Source organism: Protopterus annectens, chromosome 6.part0 (assembly GCF_019279795.1).
Source record: "Protopterus annectens isolate FY-2018-M chromosome 6.part0, PAN1.0, whole genome shotgun sequence".
Taxonomy (NCBI): Eukaryota; Metazoa; Chordata; order Ceratodontiformes; family Protopteridae; genus Protopterus; species Protopterus annectens.
The window spans coordinates 872,754,490-872,781,191 of NC_056737.1; the positions used below are offsets into that span (position 1 = coordinate 872,754,490).

At 43.5% G+C, this 26,702-nt stretch overlaps 1 protein-coding gene across 1 annotated transcript in view; it reads right to left on the minus strand.

Moving 5' to 3' along the window:
- The window catches only part of DYNC1H1 (dynein cytoplasmic 1 heavy chain 1), a 3,754,902-nt gene that overhangs the window by 1,239,949 nt on the left and 2,488,251 nt on the right, over nucleotides 1–26,702 (minus strand). Inside the window, exon 59 of the mRNA XM_044073590.1 lies at nucleotides 14,263–14,477. Coding sequence (XP_043929525.1) covers nucleotides 14,263–14,477 — 215 coding nt within the window. The remainder of the gene's footprint in view (nucleotides 1–14,262; nucleotides 14,478–26,702) is intronic.

The window sequence follows — 26,702 nt, forward strand, 5'->3', positions numbered from 1 at the left end:
GGGAGTAGTTCTTTAAGTAGAAGGTCTGCAGCTGCCTGTTCTGGGGGAGGCGAACAGGTCTATTTGTGGAGTGCCCCACTGGTGGACTATATCTAGGAATACAATGCTGTCATGCTTAGGTGATCTGCTTGCTTGTTGCCCTGCGAAGGGATGTAGCTTGCCTTCAGGGACAAGGTACCGCGAGAGGCTAGGTCCCATATCAGCAGGGTAAGTCTGCACAGCTGATAAGCATTTGTTCCCTCACGGTTTGTTGAGGTACCACATTACAGTGGTGTTGTCGGTCACTATCAAAAGCACCCCTGCTAAAAGTAGAGTAGCAAAGGTCTTCAAAGCTAGGAAGACTGCTGTCATTTCTCTGACAATGACGTGTTTGGCCTGTAGAGAAGGGTGGCAGTTTGCCTGAACCCTGTAAGATGCAAGTGTCACACCCCAACCTGAATCTGAGGCATCTGTATGCATTATTTGGGTTGGGGTGGGAGGTAGTAGTGGAAGTCCTGGGTTTAGCTGGACTTGCTGGATCCACCAGCTTATTTCTGTCTTAGACAGGGAAGAAGGGGAATAACCTGTTCTAAGTGATTCAGGTGCTGGGACCAAATATTTTTGAGGTACCACTGTAGCTTGCGCATGTGCATTCTGGCCAGTGGTAGCATAGGGATGGTTGCTGCCATTAAGCCTAGGAGACAAAGGAATTGCCTTGCTGTTACCTTCTGAGTGTGTAGGATTTCCTTGAAGTGGGAAGTCAGGGATAGTACCTTGTCCTGTAGGAGAAAGGCCTTCATTTTGTCTGTTCTGATTCTGCAACCTAGAAAAGTTTTGTCCTGGTCTAGGTTAAAGCAGGACTTTGGGAGGTTGATGGTGAACCCTAGATTTTCCAGAAGGGACATGGTGAAGTGCAGATGCTTTGAGAGGGTGTCTTTTGACTATGCCAGTATTAGGATGTCATCCAGAATGGGGAAAATCTGGATTTCCTGAGTTCTGCAGAAGGCAATGGCTGGGGCTAAGCACTTTGTAAACACTCGGGGGGGAGGGGGGGGGCAATGGACAAACCAAAGGGCAAAGCAGTAAACTGGAAATGAAAGGAGGGCTCAGAGAAAAGTACAGTTTTGTACCTACCATAAATGTAGATGTCCGATAGGCATGCATCTGCAGTCCTTACAAATGGATTGTCCTGTCGTCAGGCAGCCCTTCAGTCGGCCGGATTCCAAAGTCTGGGTCTGGCCTCGGCTGGTGTCGCACTTCACCCGACGTCATAGCTGCAGTTCTTCGGGTATAAAGGCATCAGCCGACGCCATTTTCCTCAGTGTTTCTTGCCCCAGATGCCAGGTGCCCTCTAGGAAGGCTAAATTTGGATAAATGCAAATGGTTCCAAATAGTAGAGAGCAAACAAAAAATAAGCATGTATGTACATATATACAAACAAATACACCATAATAGATTCCCCAGCTAGCTACAAGATGGGCAAATACCCTAGGAGTACCACAGAGGGAAGGAGGGTGGGTAATCCTGACTGCAGATGCATGCCTATCGGACATCTACATTTATGGTAGGTACAAAACTGTACTATGTCCTTCAAGGATGCATCTGCAGTCCTTACAAATGGGTAGAATACCATAGCCAAACTGGGGAGGAGGAGAAATAAGATTATGGTGTAGTTAAGATCCCTTGCAAAACAGCAGTGGCAAAACCTGCTCTGGATCTGGAGTATAAAGGTAAATTATAATGCTTGGCAAATGTATGCACGGAGCTCCAAGTAGCAGCCTCTAAAATGTCTTTGGTAGCCACTCCTCGTAAAAAAGCTGTGGTAGTGGCTGTAGCCCTTGTAGAGTGAGGCCTGATGTTTTCTGGAGTTTTCTTCCCATGGTAGGAATAACAAAATCTAATGCAATTTCCTATCCACTTAGAGATTGTCTGTTTCGAAATTGCTTTTCCTTCCTTTCCTGTTGCATATGCTACCAGTAGCTGGTCAGTTTTTCTATTGCTCTTGGTCCTGTCCAGGTAGTAACGTAATTGTCTATGTACATCCAAGGTATGCAACAGTCTTTCTCCCCTGTTCTGTGGGTTGGGGAAGAATGTAGGTAGGTGGATAGCTTGATTTAAAGATACCCTGGAGACCACCTTTGGCATAAAAGTAGGATTAGTTCTCATGGACATTATCTTGATGGAAGATCAGGAAGGGCTGTACTGCCATTAATGCCTGTAGCTCGGATACCCTTCTTGCTGAAGTGATTGCAAGCAGGAAAGCAGTTTTCCATGATAAGTACTGTAATTCTGCTGTTGCTGCTGGTTCGAAAGGAGGGAGTGTCAACTTTTCTAGCACAAAGTTCAAGTCCCATGCTGGCAATGGTGGCTTCCTAGGTGGTTTTACGTTTTTAATTCCTCTCAGAAACTGCCTGAGTAGAGGATGTGAGAAGACTGGAGGATCCAAGTTGTATTCTGCTGAAATAGCTGATGCATGAATCTTAATGGAAGAATAGGACAGGCCGTTGTGGAAGAGCTCTGCCAAGTATTCCAGGACGTTAGCTATGTTTACCAGTGCCACATTTTTTTCCTTTTGCAGTACTCCAAATGAGATATCTTTTCCATTTTGCTGAATAATTTTTTTTTTTTTTTGTTGAGGGTCTGCGAGCCTCCAAGATAATGTCTTTAACCCTTTGAGATAAATCTGGGTTATTTGGTCTTATGCAATGCTCCAAGCAGCCAGCTGCAGTGTTTTCAGGTTTGGATGTAGGGTTTTGAAGTTGTTCTGTGTTAACAGCAGGGGAACAAGGGGCAGAGGCCATATTTGTTCTCGAGACATGCTCCTCAGTAATGGGTACCAATGTTGCCTTGGCCAGTCTGGAGCTATCAGGATGATCCTTGTACGGTCTTCTTTGATCTTCAATAGCACCTTGTGCATCAAAGGAAGTGGTGGGAATGCATATGCTGTCAGGTTTTTCCAACTGAAGGATAGGGAGTCCACTTTCCAAGCAAGTGGGTGGTACGTCCTTGTGCAGAATTTTTTCAGTTGGTGGTTGTGTGGGGATGCAAATAAGTCTATTTCTGGTAGTCCCCATTTCCCTGTAATGGTATTGAAGATGTCCGGATGCAGCATCCATTCGTGAGCATCCGTGGTAGTTCTGCTTAGGATGTCTGCTAGTATATTTTCTTTTCCTGGCACAAAAATTGCTTGTAACTGAATGTTGAAGCTCAGGGCCACATTCCAGAGGTCCATTGCCATCTGGCATAGAGGGTATGAATGTGTGCCTCCCTGTTTGTTGATGTACCACATAACTGTGGTGTTGTCCGTCCTTATCAGCAGTTGACCCTGTTGAAGAAATGGTCTGAATGCCTGAATTGCCAGTTTTACTGCCAGCATTTCCTTTTGATTTATGTGTAGGTGCAGCTGGTCTTGAGTCCATAAGCCTTGTATGCACTTGTCCAGCATGTGTGCCTCCCAACCGAGGTCCGAGGCGTCTGTTGTGATGGCCTGGCTTGGCTGAGTGTTGTGGAAGGGCAGTCCCTTGTTTAATTGACAGGCCTGAGCCCACCATTGGAATTCTTGCTTCAGGCATGGAATTATTGGAATTTGGGTTTCTAGGCTGTGCTTGTGCTGAGACCATAAATTCCTTAGGTACCACTGTAACTTTCTCATATGTAGTCTGGCATTTGGAACCAATATTATGCAGGATGCCATGTAACCGAGGGCTTGCAGGACTTTTCTTGCTGTTAGCTGGTTCTGCTTTGTTAATGCCATGAAGTAGAGAGGGAGTTGCTCCTGTTTTTCTACTGTCAGGAATGCCATTTGTTTTGGTGTGTCCAGATCTGCACCCAAGAAGGTTATCCTTTGGGATGGTATCAGCCTTGACTTTTTTATATTGACTGTGTACCCCAGGGCTTGTAGTAGATGAATGACCCTTTCCAAATCTTTTGTTAATTTGTTTTTGTTGTCCGCTTGTAACAGGCAGTCGTCCAGGTAAGGGTAAATTTGAATTCCCTGAAGCCTGCAATGAGCAATTACTGATGCCAGGCATTTCATGAATACTCTGGGCAGTAGATAAGCCAAAGGGCAATGCTGAGAATTGATAATGCTCTGATCCTGCAAGAAATCTGAGGTATCTTCTGCAATTTGGTCGTATGGGGACGTGCAGGTATGCCTCCTTGAGATCTAGAGTTACCAGCCAAGACTCCTTGCCCAGCATGGGAAGAAGTTGCTGTAGGGTCAGCATTTTGAATTTTGGAACAATGAGGTATGTGTTTAAAGCGGACAGGTCGAGAATAGGTCTCCATTGGTTTTCTATTCTTGGTACCAGGAAGAGTCTGGAGTAAAATCCTTGCCCTTGTTCCATAGATGGTACTCTTTCTGCAGCGCTCATCCTTAGTAAGTGAGTTATTTGTTCTAGAGCTTCTGTCTTCTGATTTGGAGGTAGGTTTGGCATTCCTCTCTTCCTTGGTAGAGTATGGAAGTGAAACCTGTAACCTTGGTCTATTGTCTGTAAAATCCATTTGTCTCCTGTGATGTAATGCCAGTTTACTGAAAATAAGGCTAGCTTTCCGCCTAAGGGTGCTTCTAGTTGTTCCCTGGTAGGTGGTGCCAGAGCCAAGTCACTGTGATTGTCCTGTGGAAGTGGTGGTGGCTGGATCTGTGGCTGCACCTCGCTGGTTGTTATTTTGCCACTGACGTCCCCTGTAGGCACCTCTGGATTGACCCCTGCCTCTTGAGCGCCTATTCCTGCCTCTCGGAGCTCTGGAGGTGTCTGGAAAGGACCAATTCTTGGAAGGCCAGTTCCTGCTAAACCTTGGAGGCTGGACCTGCAAGAAATCCTTGACTGTCTGGACAGATTTTGCTTTCTCTTCCACCTTCTTCAGCACCTGCTGTGCAGGGGAGCCAAACAAATTGAGCTTATCCATGGGAGCATCTAGGAGCTTTGATTTAACATGGTCTGGTAAGGACTGCTCTTTTAACCATGCATGTCTTCTGATTACTGTGCCAGTCATGGCTGATCTAAAGGAAGCCTCCAGTGCATCATAGCCACATTTTAAGGAATGATTACTGACCTGCTGAATTTTATGTACCATTTCCTGTACAGATTTTTTTATGTAATGGTTCATCAGAGGTTAGTTTTTTAGTTAACTGGTCTAACAAATTCCTGATACTGAATCATGTGGAATTGGCAGTTCAAGGCCCTAGCTGAAAGAGTAGCAGAAGTGTAAACTTTTTTACCCCATCTCTCTAAGGCCCTAGATTCCCATTCAGAGGGGAGGGGGTTTTTGGCAGAGGTAGCTGCTACAGCCTTGGGTCCCTGGGAGATAGTTTCGGGATCTGCAAAAGGGGCCTTATACAAATGATAATGTGTGTCCGGAACCCTGTAGTACCTATCGGGCTTAGCCGGGGCCGGAGGTAGAGAATCAGGAGCAGTACAAGCATCATTAAATGCATCATCCACAACAGTAAGTACTGGAGGAATGGCTAAAGGCCTATGCTGTGGCAAATGCAAAAAGGTTCTAAGCCTTTTCCTAGAGTCTGAAAAATCCTGGCCCTGCCATTGAAATTGTTCCCTCATAGCATGCAAGGTTTCCCCAAAAGAAAATTCCTCAGGCGGAGAGGCAGAAGGAATGGACTCTTATGCATCAGAGTCCTCAAAAGGAGAAAAGGGGCCCTCTGGAGGGTTTGAATTATCTGAATCATCAGAGGAGTCAACTGAAGAAACTGGCTCAGGGGGCTCTACTCTAGTCCTCTTCTCTGGAGGTGGGTGAGAGGCCCTGTCTGGATGTGGTTGGGATCCCCGGATCAAAGAAATGAGATCCTCTGCTAGACTAAGCATTTGTGAACTAGAGCTAGGCCTGTGAGAGGGGGTCTTAGCAGGCATAGTTTTGGTAGTTTTTGCTGCTTTAGCCCTGGCAAAGGCCTTAATCGACATGGATGCAGGAGGCCTAGCAGCTCCACGTGCAGGGGTGGATATATCCAAAGGGATAGTGTCAGATAAATCCTGTGAACCTGCAAGAGCAGGTGGGATTTCAGTAGCAGATTCAGCCAAGCTAGATGAGGCCTCGGTAAGAGGTAAGTTTTCGGCCGAAGAACTGTGGACTCGTTTCAGCCGAAACCGAGACTCGCGGTTGGCTTAACCGCGGTTTCGGCCGAAACCGCGGACCGCGAGTGTCGGTCCTTTTCCTTGCGCTTTTTAGAAATTTGCGTAGTCGGAGTATCCGACGGCATAATGTAAGCAAAAGCGGAGGCGAAAAACTCTTCAGCAAATTCCGACCGACGTCTAAGCGTCCGTCGGTTGAAAGAAGCACAGGCTAGACAAGCTGCTAAGTCGTGGTCTGGGCTAAGCAAGGTAAGCAGTAAGAGTGGAAATCTTTATGAGGTATTTGTTTCCCACAAGTTAAACAGTTATTCACTTTTTCTGACATCGGCTGAGGCAAGAAAGAGTCCCCAACGGGGTACTTAGCTTTTTAGAAGTCTTCGGTAGTAGTAATCTCTGGTTCTGACCGACCGGCACTTGCGAACAGCTTCTGCTTCGGGCGCCACGCGGCAAGAAAGACTGAGGAAAATGGCGTCGGCTGATGCCTTTATACCCGAAGAACTGCAGCTATGACGTCGGGTGAAGTGCAACACCAGCCGAGGCCAGACCCAGACTTTGGAATCCGGCCGACCAAAGGGCTGCCTGACAGGACAACCCATTTGTAAGGACTGCAGATGCATCCTTGAAGGACATCGCAGGAATCTTCTGTGGGAAGTCCTGATGGGTATGTATAGGTAAGCCTCTTTTAGGTCCAAGGTGGTCATAGAGGCCTTGGCTGGAATAAGAGGTAGCAGAGTGGGAAGTGACAGCATTTTGAAGGAGGGTACCAGAAGGTCAAGATTCAGAAAGGAGAGGTGTAAGATGGGTCTCCAGGGGCCACCTATTTTGGAGACCAGGAAGAGATGGGAGTAGAATCCCTTTCCATCCTGTCCCGAGGGGACAGGTTCTATGGTGCCTAGCTTTAGCAAGTCTGACAAAATCTGTGGAAGGAGATGTAGTTGGTTTTTGGGATGATATGGGATGTCTTTCCTGGGTGGTTTTTCTTTCCAAGATAGGAAATATCCTTTTCGGATAATGGATAGTACCCATCGGTCCATGGTGATGGTTTGCCAGAAGTGAAGGCAGTGGGGAAGGCATGCAGAGAGTGGCAGGTGGGCAAAGCAGTCACGCATTATTGGGACCTCCTCTGACCTAAAAGGATTGTCTGGGCTGAGAAGGTGGTGCATTAGGCCTGGACATGGTAGGTCTTCTTGCCCCTCTTCTAGATCCGGAAGAGGAAGCACCAGTCTGTGGAGGGTTACACCTTACAAAGGTGGTCTTAGCAGGGTACTTTCTATAATACTTGGGAATGGGGGACACCAGTAGATGTTTAATGTCCTGCAAATTCCTTACTTTTTTCTCGCAGATTCTTGAGATCTGCAGATTGTTTCCCAAAAAGGAAATTGTGATCCAGGGGGGCATCTAAGATCTTGGACTTGAAGTCTTCTGGGAGATTCTGAAGTCTCAGCCAGGAGTATCTCCAGAGGACAGAAGCAGATGCTGCAGAGCGGGCAGATGCTTCTGCAGCATCGTAGTTGCATTCAACTGAGTGCCTGGATACTTGCTGAGCCGGGGACAATTTGGAGAAGATGTCAGCCTTAATGGGGCTGTCAGGGATAGAAGCCAGCATGGAGGAGGTTTGAGACACCAAGTCCAGAGCATACTTAGTAATGTGGGTCTGATAATTAATGGCTCTGAACCAATGTGGAGGAGGTGTATACCTTCTTGCCAATCCTATCCATAGATTTGCTATCTTTATCCGTGGGTAGGAGAGAGGCAGAAGGAAGCAGCCTGGGTTGCTTATCAGGGGAAGCGGCAATCACTGCTGGGTGTGCCAAGGGAGGTTTAAACAAAGAATCTTTGCTCCTCTGGCACCTTGTAGAAGCGGTTAGGGTGCTTGGGGGCAGGTAGCTGTGAGTCTGGTGCCTTAGAAGCTGAATTAAAGGCATCAAAAGCAGGCAGAACCGGAGGAACAGCAGAAGGGGAGGGGGATTCTACCTGGAGCTCAAAGTACTTCTTTTGGGTGTCAGTCATTTGTGAAGTATCCGATTTGAAATAATCTTTCATCATGGTGATAGCCTCAACCAAAGGTAATATCCTCAGGGGTAGAATCCCCTTCAACAGATTACTCATCAGGAGAATAATACTCCTAGGCAGATGCAATCTGGGAGGTATATGATATAGAGTCCTCTGAGGAACAAAAGGAAGAATCAGGCTTTTCCCTCCCTAACCTGAGAGGTCATGGGTGGGAGGGAAGAGGCTGAGGCAGGCCTAGGGCTGAGTAAAGACAGTAGTGGAGGTTGAGGCTGAAGGCCATAAAGGCCTGCATGAGGCAGGAGTGAAGGAATGCCAATCTGGTAGGTCTTCTGCAGAGGAGGAGGCATGCTTTTTTCTTTCTTTCTGGCCAGGGTGGAAGTTGAAACCGGGCTGGAGTCAGGTTTTGAGGCAACCATTTCAGAAGTCTTGATCCCCGGAGGTACCACAGAACCTGGTTCCCTCTCGACATCAACAACAGGCGGTGTCTGGGTAGGCTTCAAGGACGTGCCGGTTGTCAGCTGAGCAATGGCTTCCCCAAAGGATGTCATTGAAGTCGACGGATCCACCGGTCGCCCCTCAACTCCTAAATTGGCAGTCAGCGGGACGTCCGGTAACGAAATGGCAAGCAAGGAAGGCCTAGGAATCTTGGCCTTCTTATGTGGAGGTTCGGATGCAGCCTCTGATGCAGGATCCATTCTTAAGGCTAACCACTTAAGGTGCTGGATTTCTAGGTAGAGGTTTAATGTGGCCAAATGGACGTGTAAGGTCTTTGGCTCAAATGATTGACAAATGGAGCAGGCGGAATGGTCGTGCTCCCAGTCCAAGCAAAAAACACACCTATCATAGGCGTCTTTATGGGGTATCTGGCGCCTGCATTGGCATTTTCCATTTTTACCTGACATCAGCTAAAAATTGCTACAAGCCTAAGCAGTAACAATTGGCTATGTAAAGAAAAACAGACACCCAACGGGTTACTTAGCATTTAGATGAGATGTCCGAGAAGGAGCGATCACACGATGAGTCGTCTGCGGCTGAAAAGTTCTGGGGATTGTGCATGCAGACGTCAGATTTAAGGCCCCTGGTTTATGGCCTTACATCTGACGTCCACACATGCTGCAACAGCCAAGCTGAGAATTTTGTATAGGAGCCAACGTACGAGTCGCCTGAGGGCAGGAAATCCCACAACTAGACTACTGCAACATAGGAATAGGACACACACACACATATATATATATATATATATATATATATATATATATATATATATATAAAATCTGTATGTATATATACACACCCACCCACCCACACTTACATTATTATATATTACACACATGCAGAGTGTTTGTGTGTGTCCATGGCAGGGGCTAGCCCACCTTGTGGTGTGAACCTTGGCTCTACAGGATTTTCACCCCAGCCTCTTCTGCATAAATGGGAGAGGGAGTTATGGATGGACAGATGGATATATAGAAGTGTGTATGTAAATACAGAAAATGTTTCCAATTTCTCCTTAGCCTGTTCTGTATCAACAAATGTCACAGATCCTCTAAGAAAAATATTTTGAAGACAGTTGGTTACCTGCCTCTCAACATTTTCTGTTTGCATGTATAATCTGGCTTCTCTTCTGCCTGGTGCTCAGTGAAAAATAACTTTCCACAAATCTTTTCTAACACCGTTGTCAGGAGCAACTCTTTATTGCTGGTATGACTGCGTCTTTACTGATATAGGACTTGGATGCTTTCTCATGGCCAAGTTTGGGGCATACACATGTGCCCTTTCAATTAACAAATCCTACGAGACCAGTCAAGTTGCTTATATGCATTTTCATAAAATTAACGGTCTGTTCTAGTTTCTCTGCCACAGCAAAAAAACTAAGGTTTTGTGTTGACTTTTTTTGTTTAAATAGTTTTCTTGAGAAGCCTCATTCAGCCATTCTTTACTTCATTGCAATCTGATTTTCGTTTTGCAGTTGTATCAATCTGAATAGCTAGATAAAGCCTCTTCTATTTCTCTTAAGTCTTTTGATATTTAAGTTGATACATTTCTTCAGTGTTTCATTTCCCCCTATATACTACTGAAGCCATCTCCTGTACGAAAGCTAAAAACTCTTTTTTTCTGAACTTATAGGATTCTTCTCAGCCTGAACTTTCTTATTTTTTGGTTGATTTTCTCTACAAATTTCTTCTGATCAGTGACTGGATTTTACCCAAAATGACAGTTTCACTACTCCTTTTTCATAATTTGTTTTCAAACTAGGAGTGCTCAAACCAAGCCATCTTGGAAGTCCATCATGTACTGCATTTGAGCATTTTGCTTACTACCTTTTCTGGACATATCCAGAGTAGGCTCATTTTCACTGGAATGTGGTGTTTTCTGGGTTTGATCTGGCCCCCTTGCTTTTCAGCATTTCGTTGTCACCTCACAGTAAGATGCTGTCCGGTTCGATTCTCAGCTAGAGCGTCTTCTGCACGGAGACATGCGTGAATGGGCATACCTTCGTTGAAGGTTGTGCGTCAGGGCTGGTAACTCGGCACGTAAAAATCAACTACCAATCATTAACGGACCGGAGTTTCCGCTGTGGCGACCCCTAACCGGGAAAAGCCGAAAAAAACACCACCACCACAGGCTGCCACTTACAGAGAGATCACAGTAAGGAAAATCATCTCATCAGTATTACAGTGATGATTTGATCACTCTTTTCCTTTGCTATGGAAAATGTGCTGACGTTCTCAGGCTGGACTGTCTGGATTCAACTTTTTGACTAACTTTCCAATCATCATTTAAAATTTAGGACCACTCCAACAAGCTATTCAAGTGTACACTGTTTATTCATGTCTCCCAGTGATTATGCGGCAGGGGGATAGAATCTGCATCTCACTTTCAGTATTAAGACTTTGTCCTCATTTATGGGCAGACACTGAAGGACTACATCTCACCTCTTATCAAGACTTTCTCCACCTTAAAAGTATAACCAGGATAAAATGGTGCACATGACCTTCAGAAATGCTCTTGTTTCATCCCATCTGAACTACCTATAGAAGGTAGAAAATACCACAAAAATTGCTAAATGGCACTTCTGAGGAACTGCTGTTATCTTATGCCCCTGGTCTGCAGGACAGATCATACGAGGGACTGCTGGCTGTTCTAAAGCTTCAGTATGACACTTCCAGCAGTGACTTTAGTTATACTGATGTAGCCCTCTGCAATCAACAGGCTTTCCTTAATGCAGGCATGCAAAACAGACTTCCTTTAGGAGGTCCTTAAGTTAATACTTACTCAGGAGACAACACTATCATTCTGAAAGGGGCGTAGTCATCACCTTCAGAATTTTAAACTGCTAATGAAAGATTAGAGCTTTAACATGATTTGCTACTTAATATGGACAGTGTAGTCTATTATCACTATTTTTTTAGTCACAATGCTAGGATTAGTTAAGTAAATAAACCTTGGGATGAGATGAAAAACAATTACCAATCCAATTAATCTACAAAATGACATTTCCTTAGTATACCTGTGACTGACATTATGCTTTCACTTCAGTTTGCCTAGGCTTTCCTTGAAGATATTATGATTTGCCAGCACAGATGATTTCACACACCACATTAAGTGCTCCTAAGCCCCAAGCTAGACAATCCACCTCTAACCACTGAGTGACTACATTTCCTACAAATCAAAATTTTACACCCTCACTCATAGGCAAACGCATACTTGTCAAACTCACAGGATTCCATGAGTAGTATCAGGTTGGGGAGGGGCGTATCAAGCATGAACAGATATTGCTGACTCACTCAGTAGAATGATCTCACAGACCAAATAATATAAGAACGTATCCACTGCATCTAACAGAGACACTCCTAAGTGTGTTGAAGCCTGAAAAGAATCTCAAAGTGATGCCTTCAGGGTGGCAGGAGCTGGAGGACAGCAATAAGATTAAGAGTAGAAGGCTGGACACTTAAGTACTAAGCTAACAAAAAACAACCCAGTCCGGAGTCACTGACCAAGAAATGAGGTAAACCAACCATCAAATGGCCCTGGTACAAAATCTCTGGAAAACATGCATTTTTTGAAGCGCCAGCAGTTTCGGACCTCGGCGGCCTGTCTCTCTTTCCTTGCATTTTTTCGGAATTCCGGTAGTTGGATAGCTCACCGACATTTCTGGATAATTAAACAGAGAAGCAAAATATTTAGAGGCGAAAAAATACAGATGACCGACAGTTCGCTGATAAAATAAAGCACAAAACAAACAGCAAGGTACGTCGTGGTCAGGGCCTTGGCAAGGAATACAGTACGAATGAATATCTTTATGAGGTATTTGCTTTCCACAAGTAATGCAATTATTAACTTCTACTGACATCGGTAAGGGGCAAGAAAAGGTTTCCCCAGTGGGGTACTTAGCTTTAGTTGAAGACTTCGGTTCTGAAACTCGAAAACGAAAATTTCAGGAGTCAGCCGACCGGCACTTGGGAACTGCTTCTGCTTCAGGCACCGCACGACAAGAAAGACGGGGGTAATGGCATCGGCTGCATGTTTTATACCCCTGACATCATAGAAGAAGGGACAGCAACCGATGCAGGACCCAAGACTTTGTTAATCAGGCCGACTGAGGGCTACCTACAAGCAGATAACCCAAATGTAATGACTGCAACAGGGAAACACGAAGAACATCCTAGTGGAAGTCTTAAATGTGCATGTGCATTTCTTATTTCCTAGGGATGACTTACAAATATTCAGAAGGCTAGAAGGGATCCAAATATCGCTGATGTTACAATAGAAGGGCACAATAAAACGCTTTTTTACAGCTGCCAAATAATTCAAGACAGTGAAATCTCAAACTGAAGTGCAAAATTGAGGCAAGACAGGTAAAGTTTACAACACTTCAGGGGAGAGGCAAATAAAGAGGTTGTCTGACCTCCAGTGCACATACCCTGGGCAAAGAATAGACAGACGCTGATGAGATTTCACTGTAGAGTGCAGTAAATTCCAATTATGACAGAACCAAGTATCACTTGAGAATGGAGCCATGAACAGCAAAACAGTTTTTAAGTTCTTCCACTGCTCATCATACACCTCCCCCCAACTGCTACAGATGTCCCTCTGAAAAAGAGAGGCCCAAACCTGACTTGTTGGTAGCTGAAGGTACAATTTTGAGAGAAGAGGTACCTCAGTGATGGAGATTTCTTCCAGCAATATATGCACAGTACCTGCCCTCATTATTGTTAGCCATCTGACAGTGCTACAGAAAGATTAGGCCCTCTTGATCTACATGCTGAGCATTCCAAAATGCTTCCTCTGAGCAGGCATTGTGGAAGCATTTCTTCCTGCACCTTTGAGTGGCTGGGTTGAAATCCTGGAGCATAAGGCAATTTAAATACCGTGATCCTCTTTCAAATCCAATGTACTGGTACGGGAGTCTTGGTTTTGGACTTTTAAACCACACAAACACTTTAATGGCTTATTAACTGTATGCATTAAATGTGGGATTTTTTTTTATTATAAATGTCAGGAATGTGTTCCATACTATTAGCAGGAAAAAAGGGCTACACTTTACTAATGAGGTGCTTGATGTCAAAGTGTGCAACAGTGAACTATGTATGTAATATTAAAAATAGAAGCTTCAGTGAAAATGGCAAAACTGGACTAGATGGAGGAATGTTCCCAAAGTCAGATCTAACAATGAGGTTAATTCTCAGATCTCACAGCTTATTTGGTATGTGCAACAGGTACTAGGCCACAAACACTACTGTATGAAATGAACAGATGCGATCTACATTGCAGCTATAACCAAAGCTCACTTGTCAGTGGTGAAATCCGATCTAACTGTATAATACACTTGTAAAATGTGATTGCTGTGTGTTGTTGTGTAAAAAAACAGCAACTGGGTTGGGACTACAATCTTCTCGCTTGCTCCAAGAATTCTTATGCCACCCCCCCAAACACACCCAACATATCAGGCATAATAAGGTCTGCTCATCAAATTTTTAAGGTCAATGATACCTCAAATACATGAAGTTGCTGATCAAGAAAAAAGAAGGCTGGGTCTAAGTTGTACTACTTTGATAAATGTACTGTCCACATAAAACAATTTCAGTTTCTGCAATTTATATTTCTGTGGCCAAAGGAGAAAGATGTAACCGATAAATGTTAACACATGACCAGGTACACTTTATACAAACAATACATAACTGACCTGTTAAAAAGAGCTGGGGATGTAGCTGCTCTGTCTTTCAAGCCTTCAGACGATGGATTCATTGTGAACACAACATGCAAATTGCGAATTACTTGACTTGTGAACCATTTGTAAAGCTCTTCATGGGAATCCAACATCAAACCTTCTTTCTGTGCTCCTTCTTTGCACTGTGTCATCAAGGTTGAGTACTCATCTCCTTCAAACAAACCTGGAACCTAAATTGATTAATTGGAAAACAAACTGTATATGATGACAGAAGATAGATGAAGAATGACTAATTTGGGTATATTCATACTTTATTTTTTTCCATTCAACCCATTTGCTCTCCACAATACTCGCACAGTACATTGTTAATTCCTCTTGGACTCGAAGAACCTGATTCACCATCATCTATTACCTATAAGACACTTCAAGAACTCCTGTCAAACCAATTCATCAAGTGTAAGATGCAAAGTAGCAGTTCAATGAAAAAAGTTTGATACAGATTTTGTAAAGTCAAGTGATATTATTCCTGTTAACTTCAGAAGTATTTCATTCCAAGTGAACCACAGGGAAGCTAAAGTGAGGTTGCCAGTGGTGAATACACATTAAGGCCTGTGTGAGAAAAAACTGGCTGTAAAAAGGGAGAGCCCTAAACAGTGATTGATTGATTAGGACTGATCAATGCTCCACACTACAGTGACACAGACTGACATATCACTAAATGACTCGTGAGGTACTGATGGCTCTGAAACCACTGACAAATCATAGGTCACTGCAGCAGCCTAGCTTCTAGGTCTCCAGTCAACATACTGCAGGATTAAATGTTTTTAAAATGTTAAAAATCACCTTCCCAACAATCAACACTCAAGCCTTTTCACCATACCCTTTCTTTCAAAATATTCCTAACATACAGCACTACACAAGGGGAAAAATCTAAATCCACTACACTTGTGTTAAATATGCACTTCCCTTAATTATTTACACAATGTTTTTATATGCAAATTTCACTGCAATTATACAATGTGTACCTGACAAATGGAAACAACCGGTGTGAATCATAACATAATTTCTCTAAAGGTACAGATCAAACACAGTGACACTATTGAGGTGTCACACATGAAGGACATGACCGTGTGGACAGTTGCCATCTAAAATCTATCAGAGCGGCTCAGTAAAGAGAGGTCCAGGAAGGGCTGGAAGAAATCAGCCCCTTTAAAACTAGTAACAAGTAGGAGTAGAACCCATGGCCTTGACTCAAAGTATCAATTCTTCTTATGGGTTAAACTGCAGCCTGGGCCTGCCCTCACAGCTCTGCAAAGACAACTGGCCAGTTACCAAACTCCTTTCTTAGAGATGGCTTGAGAGGTCTAAAACACAGAAAACCATAAATACATACAAAACTCACAGATCCCTTGTAAAAGATCTTTGGCAAAGGGTAAATTCTGAGAGCTCCTCCTACAGGAAACCTTAAATGGTAATCATGGTTGCAACTACTGGGCTGGTGTAAGTCATCCTCTTTAGTAATACGGCCAGCATTGCATGGGATAAATCATGTGAAGCTTTAGGACTTTTCTCAGCAGCTAAATACGAGGAGGAGGTTAAAGGTGGACTATAAGTTGTTGCAGTTGTGAAGGACTGCTACCTTCTGAATAAGGTACGCATTGCATTTAGAGAAGGCTGGCAAGAGAACTTTTCCAATGAAAGCTGCATCCCAAAGATGGAATCTGGACTGTCTTTTAAAGGAGAGAAGACTAAGGTAACCGTCTTTCACACACAAAGACCTAAGCCTGTAGTCACAGGTGAATTATGAGCATAGTCAGAGCTATAGTGGGCTTCAAGAAGCATACTCTGGAAGTCAGAGTTCTTCCTTGAGCCCAGACACTGGGAAAGAGGAAAGCATTCCTAGACTGGAACCCTAATAATGGACTGGAATCTGCACACACATTACAAACAGTTGAGTGCTGAAGCTCCAAAGTAGCAGTGAGAGAATACACTTCTTCCTCGCTAGGTCCAAGCATCATGACTTTTTGCCTAATGGCAAAAGGTTGTGCTCTCGGGATCCTGTTCTGGAAAACAGAGGTTTAAAGAATAAGCCCAAGAATGCCTCTCTAGATCTCACTCAAGGAGCTTGGTGAGAGAAAATGCTTGTATGGGAGCCAGAGGAACAGAACTCTGGTGCTTCTAGGCTGCACATATATCACCCTTAATGAATGGGTCCATTAACAGGGGGGAGAAATGATAATATTCCTCCTCTTCCTAAAGGTATTTACTGAGGCACTTCAAGAACACAATAGGAAACAAGAAAGGAGGAAGGTAGAAGGAAAGGCAGAAAAATATCAGAACTGACTTAAAATGTACATGTGAATATGATTGATTAGCACTTATTCAGAATGACTAAAATTTAACAGCCACCTTGAAGTGAGTATTTTCATTGCTCAAAAAAGGCTTCAACATTCATGCCTACCAGAATGAATGACATAGCTGACTCAATTGAATTCAAGCTCTTGATTAGAAAATTAAATTTAGCTATTCAGGTTCAAAATGCAAATGATATCACTATTAACAAAAGGGACTTCAATAAAAATACTTCTGTTTATATGATAAATCCCATATAGCACAAACATTTGAAAATATTGAGAGAAACATTTTTATAATTATTCTTCAGCACATTACAATTGCAGGCATAACCTCACTAAAGATGAAAAAGCACTTTTACATCTCCTGAGAAATGACAAATTATTGTGAATAATGAGACCAGATAAGGGAAATGGCATCATTCTGTATGATGCCATTGATTACATCAGCAACACGTCTACTACTGTACAAAATTATGATGCAAACTTAGAGGTGTCTAGAAATGAGGTGAATGTTGCATATAGGGGTATTGATATATACCTAGATCAAATGCATATCATAAGGACTTATTTCGGTGTCCCTCTAACTTTTCAAACTGCTCCTCCATCACTTCCACCATTTTTTAGATATGCAATTGCAAAAGAATGTATTAAAGCCACCTTTTAGACAAACAGTGGCAGCAGAGAGGTCAAAAAAGTACAGTTGTGTAAAATCTTGCCGTAACAGTAGACGTCCTTCTCTTCACTGTTGCAATATTCTTTACAATCTGGATCACCTGCCAACTGCAACCTGACGTCCAGCCAGTATACCAAAGCAGTTTGGTTGTAAAAGGTACATCATACCTATGCTCCCCACGCATGGCATAGGGCATAAAGGTGATGTCCAGACATACCATCCTCAGAACTGAAAAGCTCCAGTAGGAATGACAGTCCAAAGAAGGAAGGAAGTAGGCAATGTGCACATCCAGAAGGAAAAAGGGAGGGAATGAATACTGCAACAGTAAAACGAGGATATCTACTATTATGGTAAGATTTTACATAACTGTACTATGTGTCCTTCCATATTACTATTGCAGCATTCTTTAAAATACGGAAAGTGCAAAAACTCAGGAAGAAGACTGGGATGAGGAAGGGCCAGCAGTGCCCTCTAGGAAACCATGCAGAGTCCCTGGCAAAGTCAACTCTGGCCCTATAAATCACAGCCAACTTGGTGCTTAGTAAAGGTATGCACAGAAATTCAAGTTGCAGCCTCAAGAACAGAATTAGTATCTAAACCCTTGAAAAAAAGCACCTGAAGAAGCTACAGCCTTTATGGAATGAGCCTTAACAGAAGGAAGGCTCTTCCCATGGAAAGAATACCAAAAAATGAAATGCCTTTAGATATCCAAGAATAAATGGTTTGCTTGGAAACAGACAAACCTAAAGACCTAGGATGAAAAGGAACAAAAAGCTGTTCAGATTTATGAAAATCTTTAAACTTATCCAAATAATATCAGAGTTGGCTATGCAAACACAAGGTGTGCAAAACCTTCTCACTAGCAGACTGTGGAGAAGGGAAAAAGTGGGCAAATTAATAGACTGATTAAGAGACAACTCATGCATAACTGTGGGCATAAAAAAAGGATTAGTATGAAGGGACACCATGTCCTTATGGAAATCTGAAAAAGGGCAACAGCCATCATGGCTTGAAGCTCAGATGTCTGTCTGGTAAAAGGGCCAATGAAAGAACAGTCTTCCACAAACAACGCTGTAAGGAAGCTGAAGCCACAGACTCAAAAGGAGCTTGGGTCAAGTTCTCTAAAACAAAATTTAAGTCCCAGGAAGTAGGGACAGGCTTCCTAGGAAATCTAATATAAAGGACGCCTTAAAGAAACTGTTTAGCCTCAAATCTAGAAGCTAAAGGGGGTGCTAGCTGAAATAGCTGACAAGTGGGACTTAACAGAAAACTATGCTAACCCAGCACTAAGCAATTAACACAAATAAGAGGGAACCAAAGGAACATCCACAGTAAATGGATCCAGGTTACGAGAAAGGCACCAAGAGAAAACTTCCTCCATTTGGATATGTAGGATTTTCTAGTAGTGGGTTTCCTGGCCTCCTGCAGGACCTTAAGCACATCCTCAGAAAAAAAGGTGTCTATATGGAATCAAAATCCTATCACCCACAATGTCAAACAAAGAGTAGACAGGTGAGGAGGGATGACAGATCCCTTGCCTTGTGCGAGTAGGTCCAGCAGAAGAGGAGGGCACCAATGTTATCTGGGCAAAAAGGGAGTCGCCAGCAAGATTTTGAAAGCCTCTTGCTTCATCTTGAACAGGATATTTGGAATGAGAGAAAGGGGAGGTAAGGCATAAAAAAAAAAAAAAAAAAAAAAAAAAACCCTTCCAGACCAGAGGACATGGGGCTCCGGCACAAAAAACAGTAGCAGCTGTCTGTTCATAGGGGAGGCAAACAGATCTACTTCAGGAGTACCCCACAGGTGGACAATGTCCAGAAACACATTCCTGTGAAGCATCTATTTGTGAGATTGTGAAATGGACCTGCACAGAGTCTGCCATAATGTTCTGACCTGAAGGAATGTAAACTGCCTGAAGTGTCACTTGATACTGGACAGTTAAGCTCCCACACTTAACATGCTAAGCTGCACAGGAGACAAGATCTCACCCCCCTTACTTGTTGACATACCATGTCTCCATTCCTGGGCTAGTTTGTCAGTACCTTGAGGGGCCAAGGAATGGAGAGAGGATGAAATGCTTGAACAGACAACAGAAAAGCTCATCTCTGACACTGGATGTGGTCTTTCATTCGTTGAAGTAACCAAAAGCCCTGCACTTTTAGAGTGCTGAAGGAAGCCCCCAATCCCACGGTTGAAGCACATGTGAAGAACAGCTCCTGACAGGGGAGTGGAGGTTGAAAAGGAAGCCCTGTATTGAGAGACAGCTGGCAAATCCACCACTGAAATTCCAGTTTGAAGAATGAAGAAGAGGGACTTCGAGGGAGCAAGGGAATGGTGAAGGCCACGACACCCAGAGCTCTCAGAAATTCCCTGGCTGTAACTCAGGCTAAAGGAAGAAGGGACTGAAACAAGGCAATGAAAGTTAAGGTCCTTGGAGGAGGCAGGAATGCCAGCATTAGAACAATCTGGATACTACATCCCAGAAATATGGTCCTGTGAAGGAGTTAGGAAGGACTTTCGGAAATTTATGGTGAACCCCAGGCTTTGCAGGTGAGAAATACCAAAGTGAAGATGCTGCAGCAGAATCGCTGGACAGGAGGCCTTAAAAAGTAGGCTGTCCAGGTAGGGAAAGACCTGTAACCCCCTTAACCTGCAAAAAGCAATCACATGAGTGAGGCATTTGGTCACTATCATTTGGACAGTAGACAGGCTAAAGGGCAAAGCAGAGAACTGAAAATGTCAGGAAGCAGAGAGACACAAACTTCCTGAAAAGGGAATGAAGATAAGCAACCTTGAAAGCCCAGAGAAACCAGAAAAGCCTGAGGAAGTAGCAGAGGAAGCAGTCTGAATGGACAACATCTGAAAGAAGTGGACTTTCAGCAAAGTATTTAGGTGAGAGATCCAAAATGAATCTCCCAGTATCTTCTTTTCCGGGGACCAAAAACATTCCAGAATAAAACTCCTTCCCCCTTTGAGAATCTGCAACTTCTTGAATAGTTCCCAGAGTCAAGAGACCCTGAAGGACCTATGGGAAAAAAAAGCTAACTGTTCCTAAGGGGGCTGAGGAATGTCCACGAAAGGGGGAAGACATTTGCACACCATGTAGTAACCTTGGCAAATGACGGAAAGAACTCCGGAATCTTAAGTAATCTTTAACCAAACAGGAAGAGACACGTAAAGAAAGAAAGAGAAATGTGGCTGTGAAAAACAGGATAGTCAGACAGCACCTGGTTTGTCAGGAAAAAGACTTCTGAGCTATAGGAGTCTGGGTAGCTTTAGCAGAAGGAGCCCTTCTACCACCCTTCTTACATTTGGGTTGAGGGTGAGACTGCCCACGAACAAAAGCTTGCTTACTAGGGTAATTCCTTTGGAATTTATGTACAGGAGAAACAAAAATATGTTTTAGAACTTGTAAAGCCTTAACTTACCCTTTCTCTGTAGGGACTTAAACCTGCAGCAGCAGCACCAAACAAATGTTTGTTATCCAGAGGAGCATCTATCAACTTTGCCTTATCATAAGGCAAAGGTTGAACCTGAAGCCAGGAATATCTCCGCAGCACAAAGCCCAAAGCAGCACCCCTAGAAGGGGCATTGCACTTCCATATTAACGCAATCAGATTTTTGACATAAGAAGTGGACTATTTCCAAGCTCTAATCATGCAGATATATCTACCTTGTCAAAGTTTCTTCTGAAGTGCATGTTGGAAATGCGACCATTTTTCAGTTCAAATATATGGGATGTATCCTAGTCTTGTTTTTCAGGGAGACAGACAAGTCATACTGTATGGAGAGGGAAACAGTATACCACAGTTCAAAATAAACATGAACAGCTAAAGCAGACACGTGGTGCAGATGGACAGAAAACTGTGCTTTAAGGATGAATTTGAGGTGGAGAGTAAATGTAAGTGAAGCTTACTGATGCAGCTGAAAGCATATAAAGAAGTGAAGGAAGTGGTCTCACACCTCACTGTATGAAACTCCTGAGAACATGTATAAATGCTAAATCAAGTAGCCTGAATAGCTGCTGTTACTGGCAAGCTGCTACTGCATGCCTTAACGTAATTTTGCATTCAGCTACAGCAGTAAAGAACGCTACCCAGGAAGAAGAATTTTGCTGTTATTCCTATTCCTGTTTCAGAACCAATGTGATACAATACTAATTTGGAGTTTACACACCCTTTTTTCACTAAGATAAGCTAGTTTTGCTATGACATTACGAATTAGAGCAACTTCGAAATCTGGTTGCAATAATATGCAAGTACTGGGGCATCTGCTGCATCATAACTGCATTTAACAGAGTAGCGAGCAACCTGAGAAGAAGTCCTTAACAAGGACACAGCAGAAGTCTTCCCCCCAGAGTCACAAGGGACAGAAATAACATGAAAGGCCTGAGAAAGGAGAGCCAAAATACATCTGGTCATATGGGTCTGATAACAGACACCCTAAAACCAAAGGTAACTGAGGTATATACCATCTTACCCAGTCTTTTCATAGTTCTACTGTCCTTATCAGAAGGAAGCAACTTTGTAGAAACCAGTAACTCTGATGGCTTGTCAGATGCCACAGACACCACATAAGGGTCAGATGACGACCCTTATAATGGAACTTGCAAAAATCAGGCACCTTATAAAACCTATTAGATTTTTGGGGATCAGGCGGTTGAGAATCAGGAGCCTGAGCTGTAGTAGAAAAAGTATCCAACAAGGCAGCCAGAACAGGAAGAACAGCAGAAAGTCTAGATGATTTCATTTGCAGAAGCTCTTTATACCTCTTCTTAACCTCACCCGAACACCATTCCATTTGAAAAATTCCATCATTCTGGAAATTGTGTCCCTAAAGGAAATTGCCTCAAAAGGAGGATCAGGACTAGTGGACTTCTCTCTCAAAACCATGGTCTAAGGGAGAAGGAATGTGGAAAGAATAGGCAAGGGATTCCTCATCTAAATCCTCAGAAGAAGAATCTTGTTCCCTAGGCCTCTTAAGGGGACTAGATCGTGGGGAGATGCTGGAACAAAAAGTCCTTCAGGAGGCTTCAAAACCATAAGGGCATTAAACATACCATGAATGAAATTCTGCCACTCTGAGTGCCCTTAGGAGCAGGAGGAACAGGTTTAGTTTTTTGTTTCCTCTTTAAAGGGATGTCTGCCTTGTAAAAGTTAGAAGGCTCAGAACCTGTAAGACGCACTATAATGGTAGTTGGTACCTCCTTCCAAACCAAAATCTGAGGAACACCCCTAGGCCCTTTGTTAATCAGCCACAGTTCCCCCAGAACAATCGAACTGGATGTCTGTAAGGCCTCCAGGGACATGCGTGAAGCCAGATCCATGCTGGCCTATGAAAGGGTTGTGGCACATGAATCCAACAAAGGTGACTTTCCCGGCTTTCACTAGCCTAGAGAGAGAGAGAGAGATGTCTGGCAAAGGCAACACAGCTGAAGAATAAGACCTAGCTTTCTTGGCTGTCTTCTTCATGGATGGCTGACCCTCAGAGTGGGAAGTTCCTTCCATAACAACTTTTACCAAAAGCCTAAAACGTTGATTTTCTAAATATATGGCCAAAGAGGAAAGCCAACTATGCAGAGTCTTTAGAACGAAAGCCTGGCAAATAGAGCACGACATATGGTTGTGGGAAGCGTCTAGACAAAATAAACACTGCTTGTGACTCTCTTTACAGGGAATCTGTCTCCTGCACAGGCATTTACCCTTTTTGGATGAACAATCAACAAAAACAAAGGGAAAAAAGTAACAAAACTCCAATGGGGTACTTATCGGAAAATGGCTTTGTGAGCCAGCAAATGAAGCAAGTGTACACATCAATGATCAAAAATGGCATTCAGACAGGTGGAAAAGAAGTTTGGAGGATGGTACTTTAGAAGGTCACTTTTATGCCCTACATTGTATGCGGGGAGCATACTGTGACGTACGGCATACCCTTTGCAGCCTAAAGGCTTTGGTATACTGGATGGACATTGGGCCACCCTTGGATGGGGACCCCTAGTCTAAGAAATACTGTAACAGTAAAATGGAAGATCATCAAGTAGTAATGCAAGATGGGAGGTGCAGACACTCTGCCTGTATCACAGAATCTTAAGATTAGTGCTATCAACGGATGGGATGCATCTCTGTACAGGCTACAAATGAATTATACAGAAAGGAGGTAAAGAGGTGAAGCAGCAACCTACACAAAAGCCATCAAATGTGAGGTAAGAAAAGAAAAAAACACCAAACCAAGAAAAAGGCACATGGATACTTTCTACAAACTGACAGAAGTAGCCATCAAAATGGGATAAGTCAATTAGGTTTACTAGGCTCATATTCTAGTCAAAGAAAAGACTATTTTAAAGATCTCGAAACAGTGAGGCAAAGAAAGCTAGCTCCATTTGCACATAGGGATGACCCAAGTACAACTAAGTAGCTTGGGCATCTCTTGGAGCTGGCTTGAGAGAGGAGAGAAATGAAGAGGCTTACCTTGCTCACGTCTCTTGAGGAGGTGCTTGGACATAACATCAATGGCAGAACTCCTGGTGTAGATCAGGGATCACATGAATATGCCTGTCTAGTCTGATCAAATCACACACAAATGTGGATATGCCTCTCAAAGCTCACTGCATGCCAATGAAGAAACCAGATGACAGTAACTAAGAAAAAAATTCTTCTACAAGAAGACAGTCCTATTTCCAGTTGGCCTGATCCCACACCCCAGACTTCAGGAAACAATGGAGAGAGAAACAGAGCAAAAAGAATGCCAAAAAAATGAAAGTGTCATTAAGAAGTTTTCCCTTATTTTGAAGGCTGCATTACTTGTTAATACTTACACTACAGTGTGGTGTAAATGAGGCCTTATTCCACAGTGAAAACTTGTTTTCTATTTTCTGAAAGTCAACAATGCTGTTGAAAATATCTATTTTTACATTTTGCTTACACCGCGTGTGCATACTACAGATAAAGCAGAGGAGTGAGGGCAAGGTTAGAACCCACATTGTGTCCAAGAGTCAAGGTAAGTGTATGGGGGGGGGGGGGGGTGCGGTTAAAGAACATAGCATATAATTAATCCCTGTTGCATGAAGGGAGGAAAATATGAGAGAAAAAGGAATAGAGCAGGACTAAGAGTACAATACTGTTTTTTGAGGAATCTGAATCTCCTAGAAGCAGAATGGGACCTCCCAATCTCTAACACTGGAGACAGTATGAGGTGAATGAGGTCTTACCAGAAAGGAGAGAATTCTTTGTGTGATCCCAATTAATACAGAGGGAGTTCATGGATGCTCAGGACACAGCAGTGTTAGTGAACACGTATCACACAACTGTACAGTTTAGAGCAAGGGGGGACGGAAGAGAAAAAAGATGGTCATGTAGGATTTTATGAGCGACTAGGCTGTGCTGGAAGTGAGGGTTAAGGATGACTGAGAATGGGTCAGGGATGGAGTACTCAAAGGTAAAGACAAAGACATGAAGACACGAACAAGACCAATATGGCCACATATGAATGTGACACTAACAGGACAAAAGACAGTGTGTCTAAGACAGACGAATGAAGAGTGGGGAGCTGGGAAAGTCTAGGACAGGATTTGGAAAAAGTTGACCAAGAGGGCAGACAAATGGAACATAAGGTTCAGCAGAAAACAAATGCAAAGTAGTACACATGGGTTACAATAAATCTGGTTTAAAACCATCAGCTAGGTTCATAGGTTCATAGGTTTATACTAGGCTATCTGCCCTAAGGCATTTATAAGCCTAGCCCAAATTTTTGTGGCTTACGCCACCCCTTATATGAAAAAATACTGTGCCCATTAGTTTGTTGTGCCTCTGTCCAGCAGTGACACAGAGATGATTCCCGGGGTAAACCTACGATCTCCCATCCACAGGTCTAGATTTCTCTTGAACAGAGTCAGCGAGGTGCTCTGCCTCACATGGACCGGGATTTTATTCCACAGCATAGGGAGTCTCTGAGTGATAAATCTATCCCTCCAGCACGTCCTATTTATATCCGTGCTAAGGTTTAAGTCGCTTGCTCTAGTGGTTTTGGTGGATTTGGATTTTTTGAGGTGAAGCATGTCCATTAATTCTGGGATGGACATGGCCTTGTATGTCAGGCACATGTCACCTCTGAGCAGACGGTATGCGACTGAATAGAGCTGGAGTTTCTTCAATCTGGCAGCATATGACAGATTTTGGAGTCCCTTTATCCTTTTGGTGAGGAACTTTTGGGGTCTCTCCAATTGCTGCAGATGTCGGGTGAGATACATCCCGAATGGGACATTGTACTCGATCATTGGTCTGATAAGTGAAGAGTACAGGGGAACAATGACCTCACTAGATCTGGATGTGAATCCCTTCATGATCAGGTGGGCAATGTAGAAGGTCTTTCTAACCACTTTAGCAATGTGAGTGTCAAAAGAAAGGCCACTGTCAACCTGGGTCCCCAGGTCCCTGATAACCTCTTCTGTGCTTAGGATGAATGGAATGGATGCAAACAAGGCAGGAATATAATCCTCAGGTAGTGTCTTATGAAAGAAACCAAGACTGGAGTGACATGTAATCTAAAGCCTAGAGAATGGCTCCTGCAGTCATATAGGGAAGTACCAGTAGCTGGATTACCCAAATGTCATGACTGTAACAGTGAAACACGAAGAACGTCTAGAGTTCTGCAGGATGAGGAAAATCCTTGGCCTGGTGAAGCACTGAAACATGTAACTGTATGCGGCTTTCTACTCCTCCTGGGACTTTGCCTGATCTGTCAATCATCTAGGTATGGGTAAAAGTCAATGCTTTGACAACAGAGGAGAGTAAACACAAGGCTGCGGCCAAATACCTTGTAAACACCCTGGTAGCACAAGTCAGTCCAAAGGGTAAGGTGCTGAACTGAAAATGTGCTCATCCTGTTAGGTGCTGGAGGAATTTTCTGTGCTCTTTGTAAACAGGAATGTATAGGTTTAAGTCTTGCACCAAGCACTGGTCTCCATGGCCCTTTTATTCTTGGAACAGCAGCCTAACGTTGAAGCTTTGTGCTCATTTTATAAGAAAAATGTTTTTCTATGCATGTTAATACGTCACTTAAGATATATTCTGCTATGGACAACAGGTTTGGAACAGTAGCAGGCATGCCCACAGGCTTACAAATCACTCTGAATTCCATTTTGCACATACAGCTTACAAACTCCCTCATCCAACAAACTGCACTCGGCTTGAAACAAGATGGTTGGGCGATGCACTCAAAGTAAAGTTGTGTACCTACTATAAATGTAGATGTTAGAGTGTATTCACTGTTGCAGTCATTACAATTGGGTTGTCCTGCTGGCAGGCTACCCGCAGTCGGACTGAATTCCAAAGTCCTGGTCCGGCATCGGTTGCTGTCACCTCCTCCCAGACGTCAGTGCGCTAGGGGTATATAAGATGCAGCCAACGCCATTTTCTTCAGTTTTTCTTGCC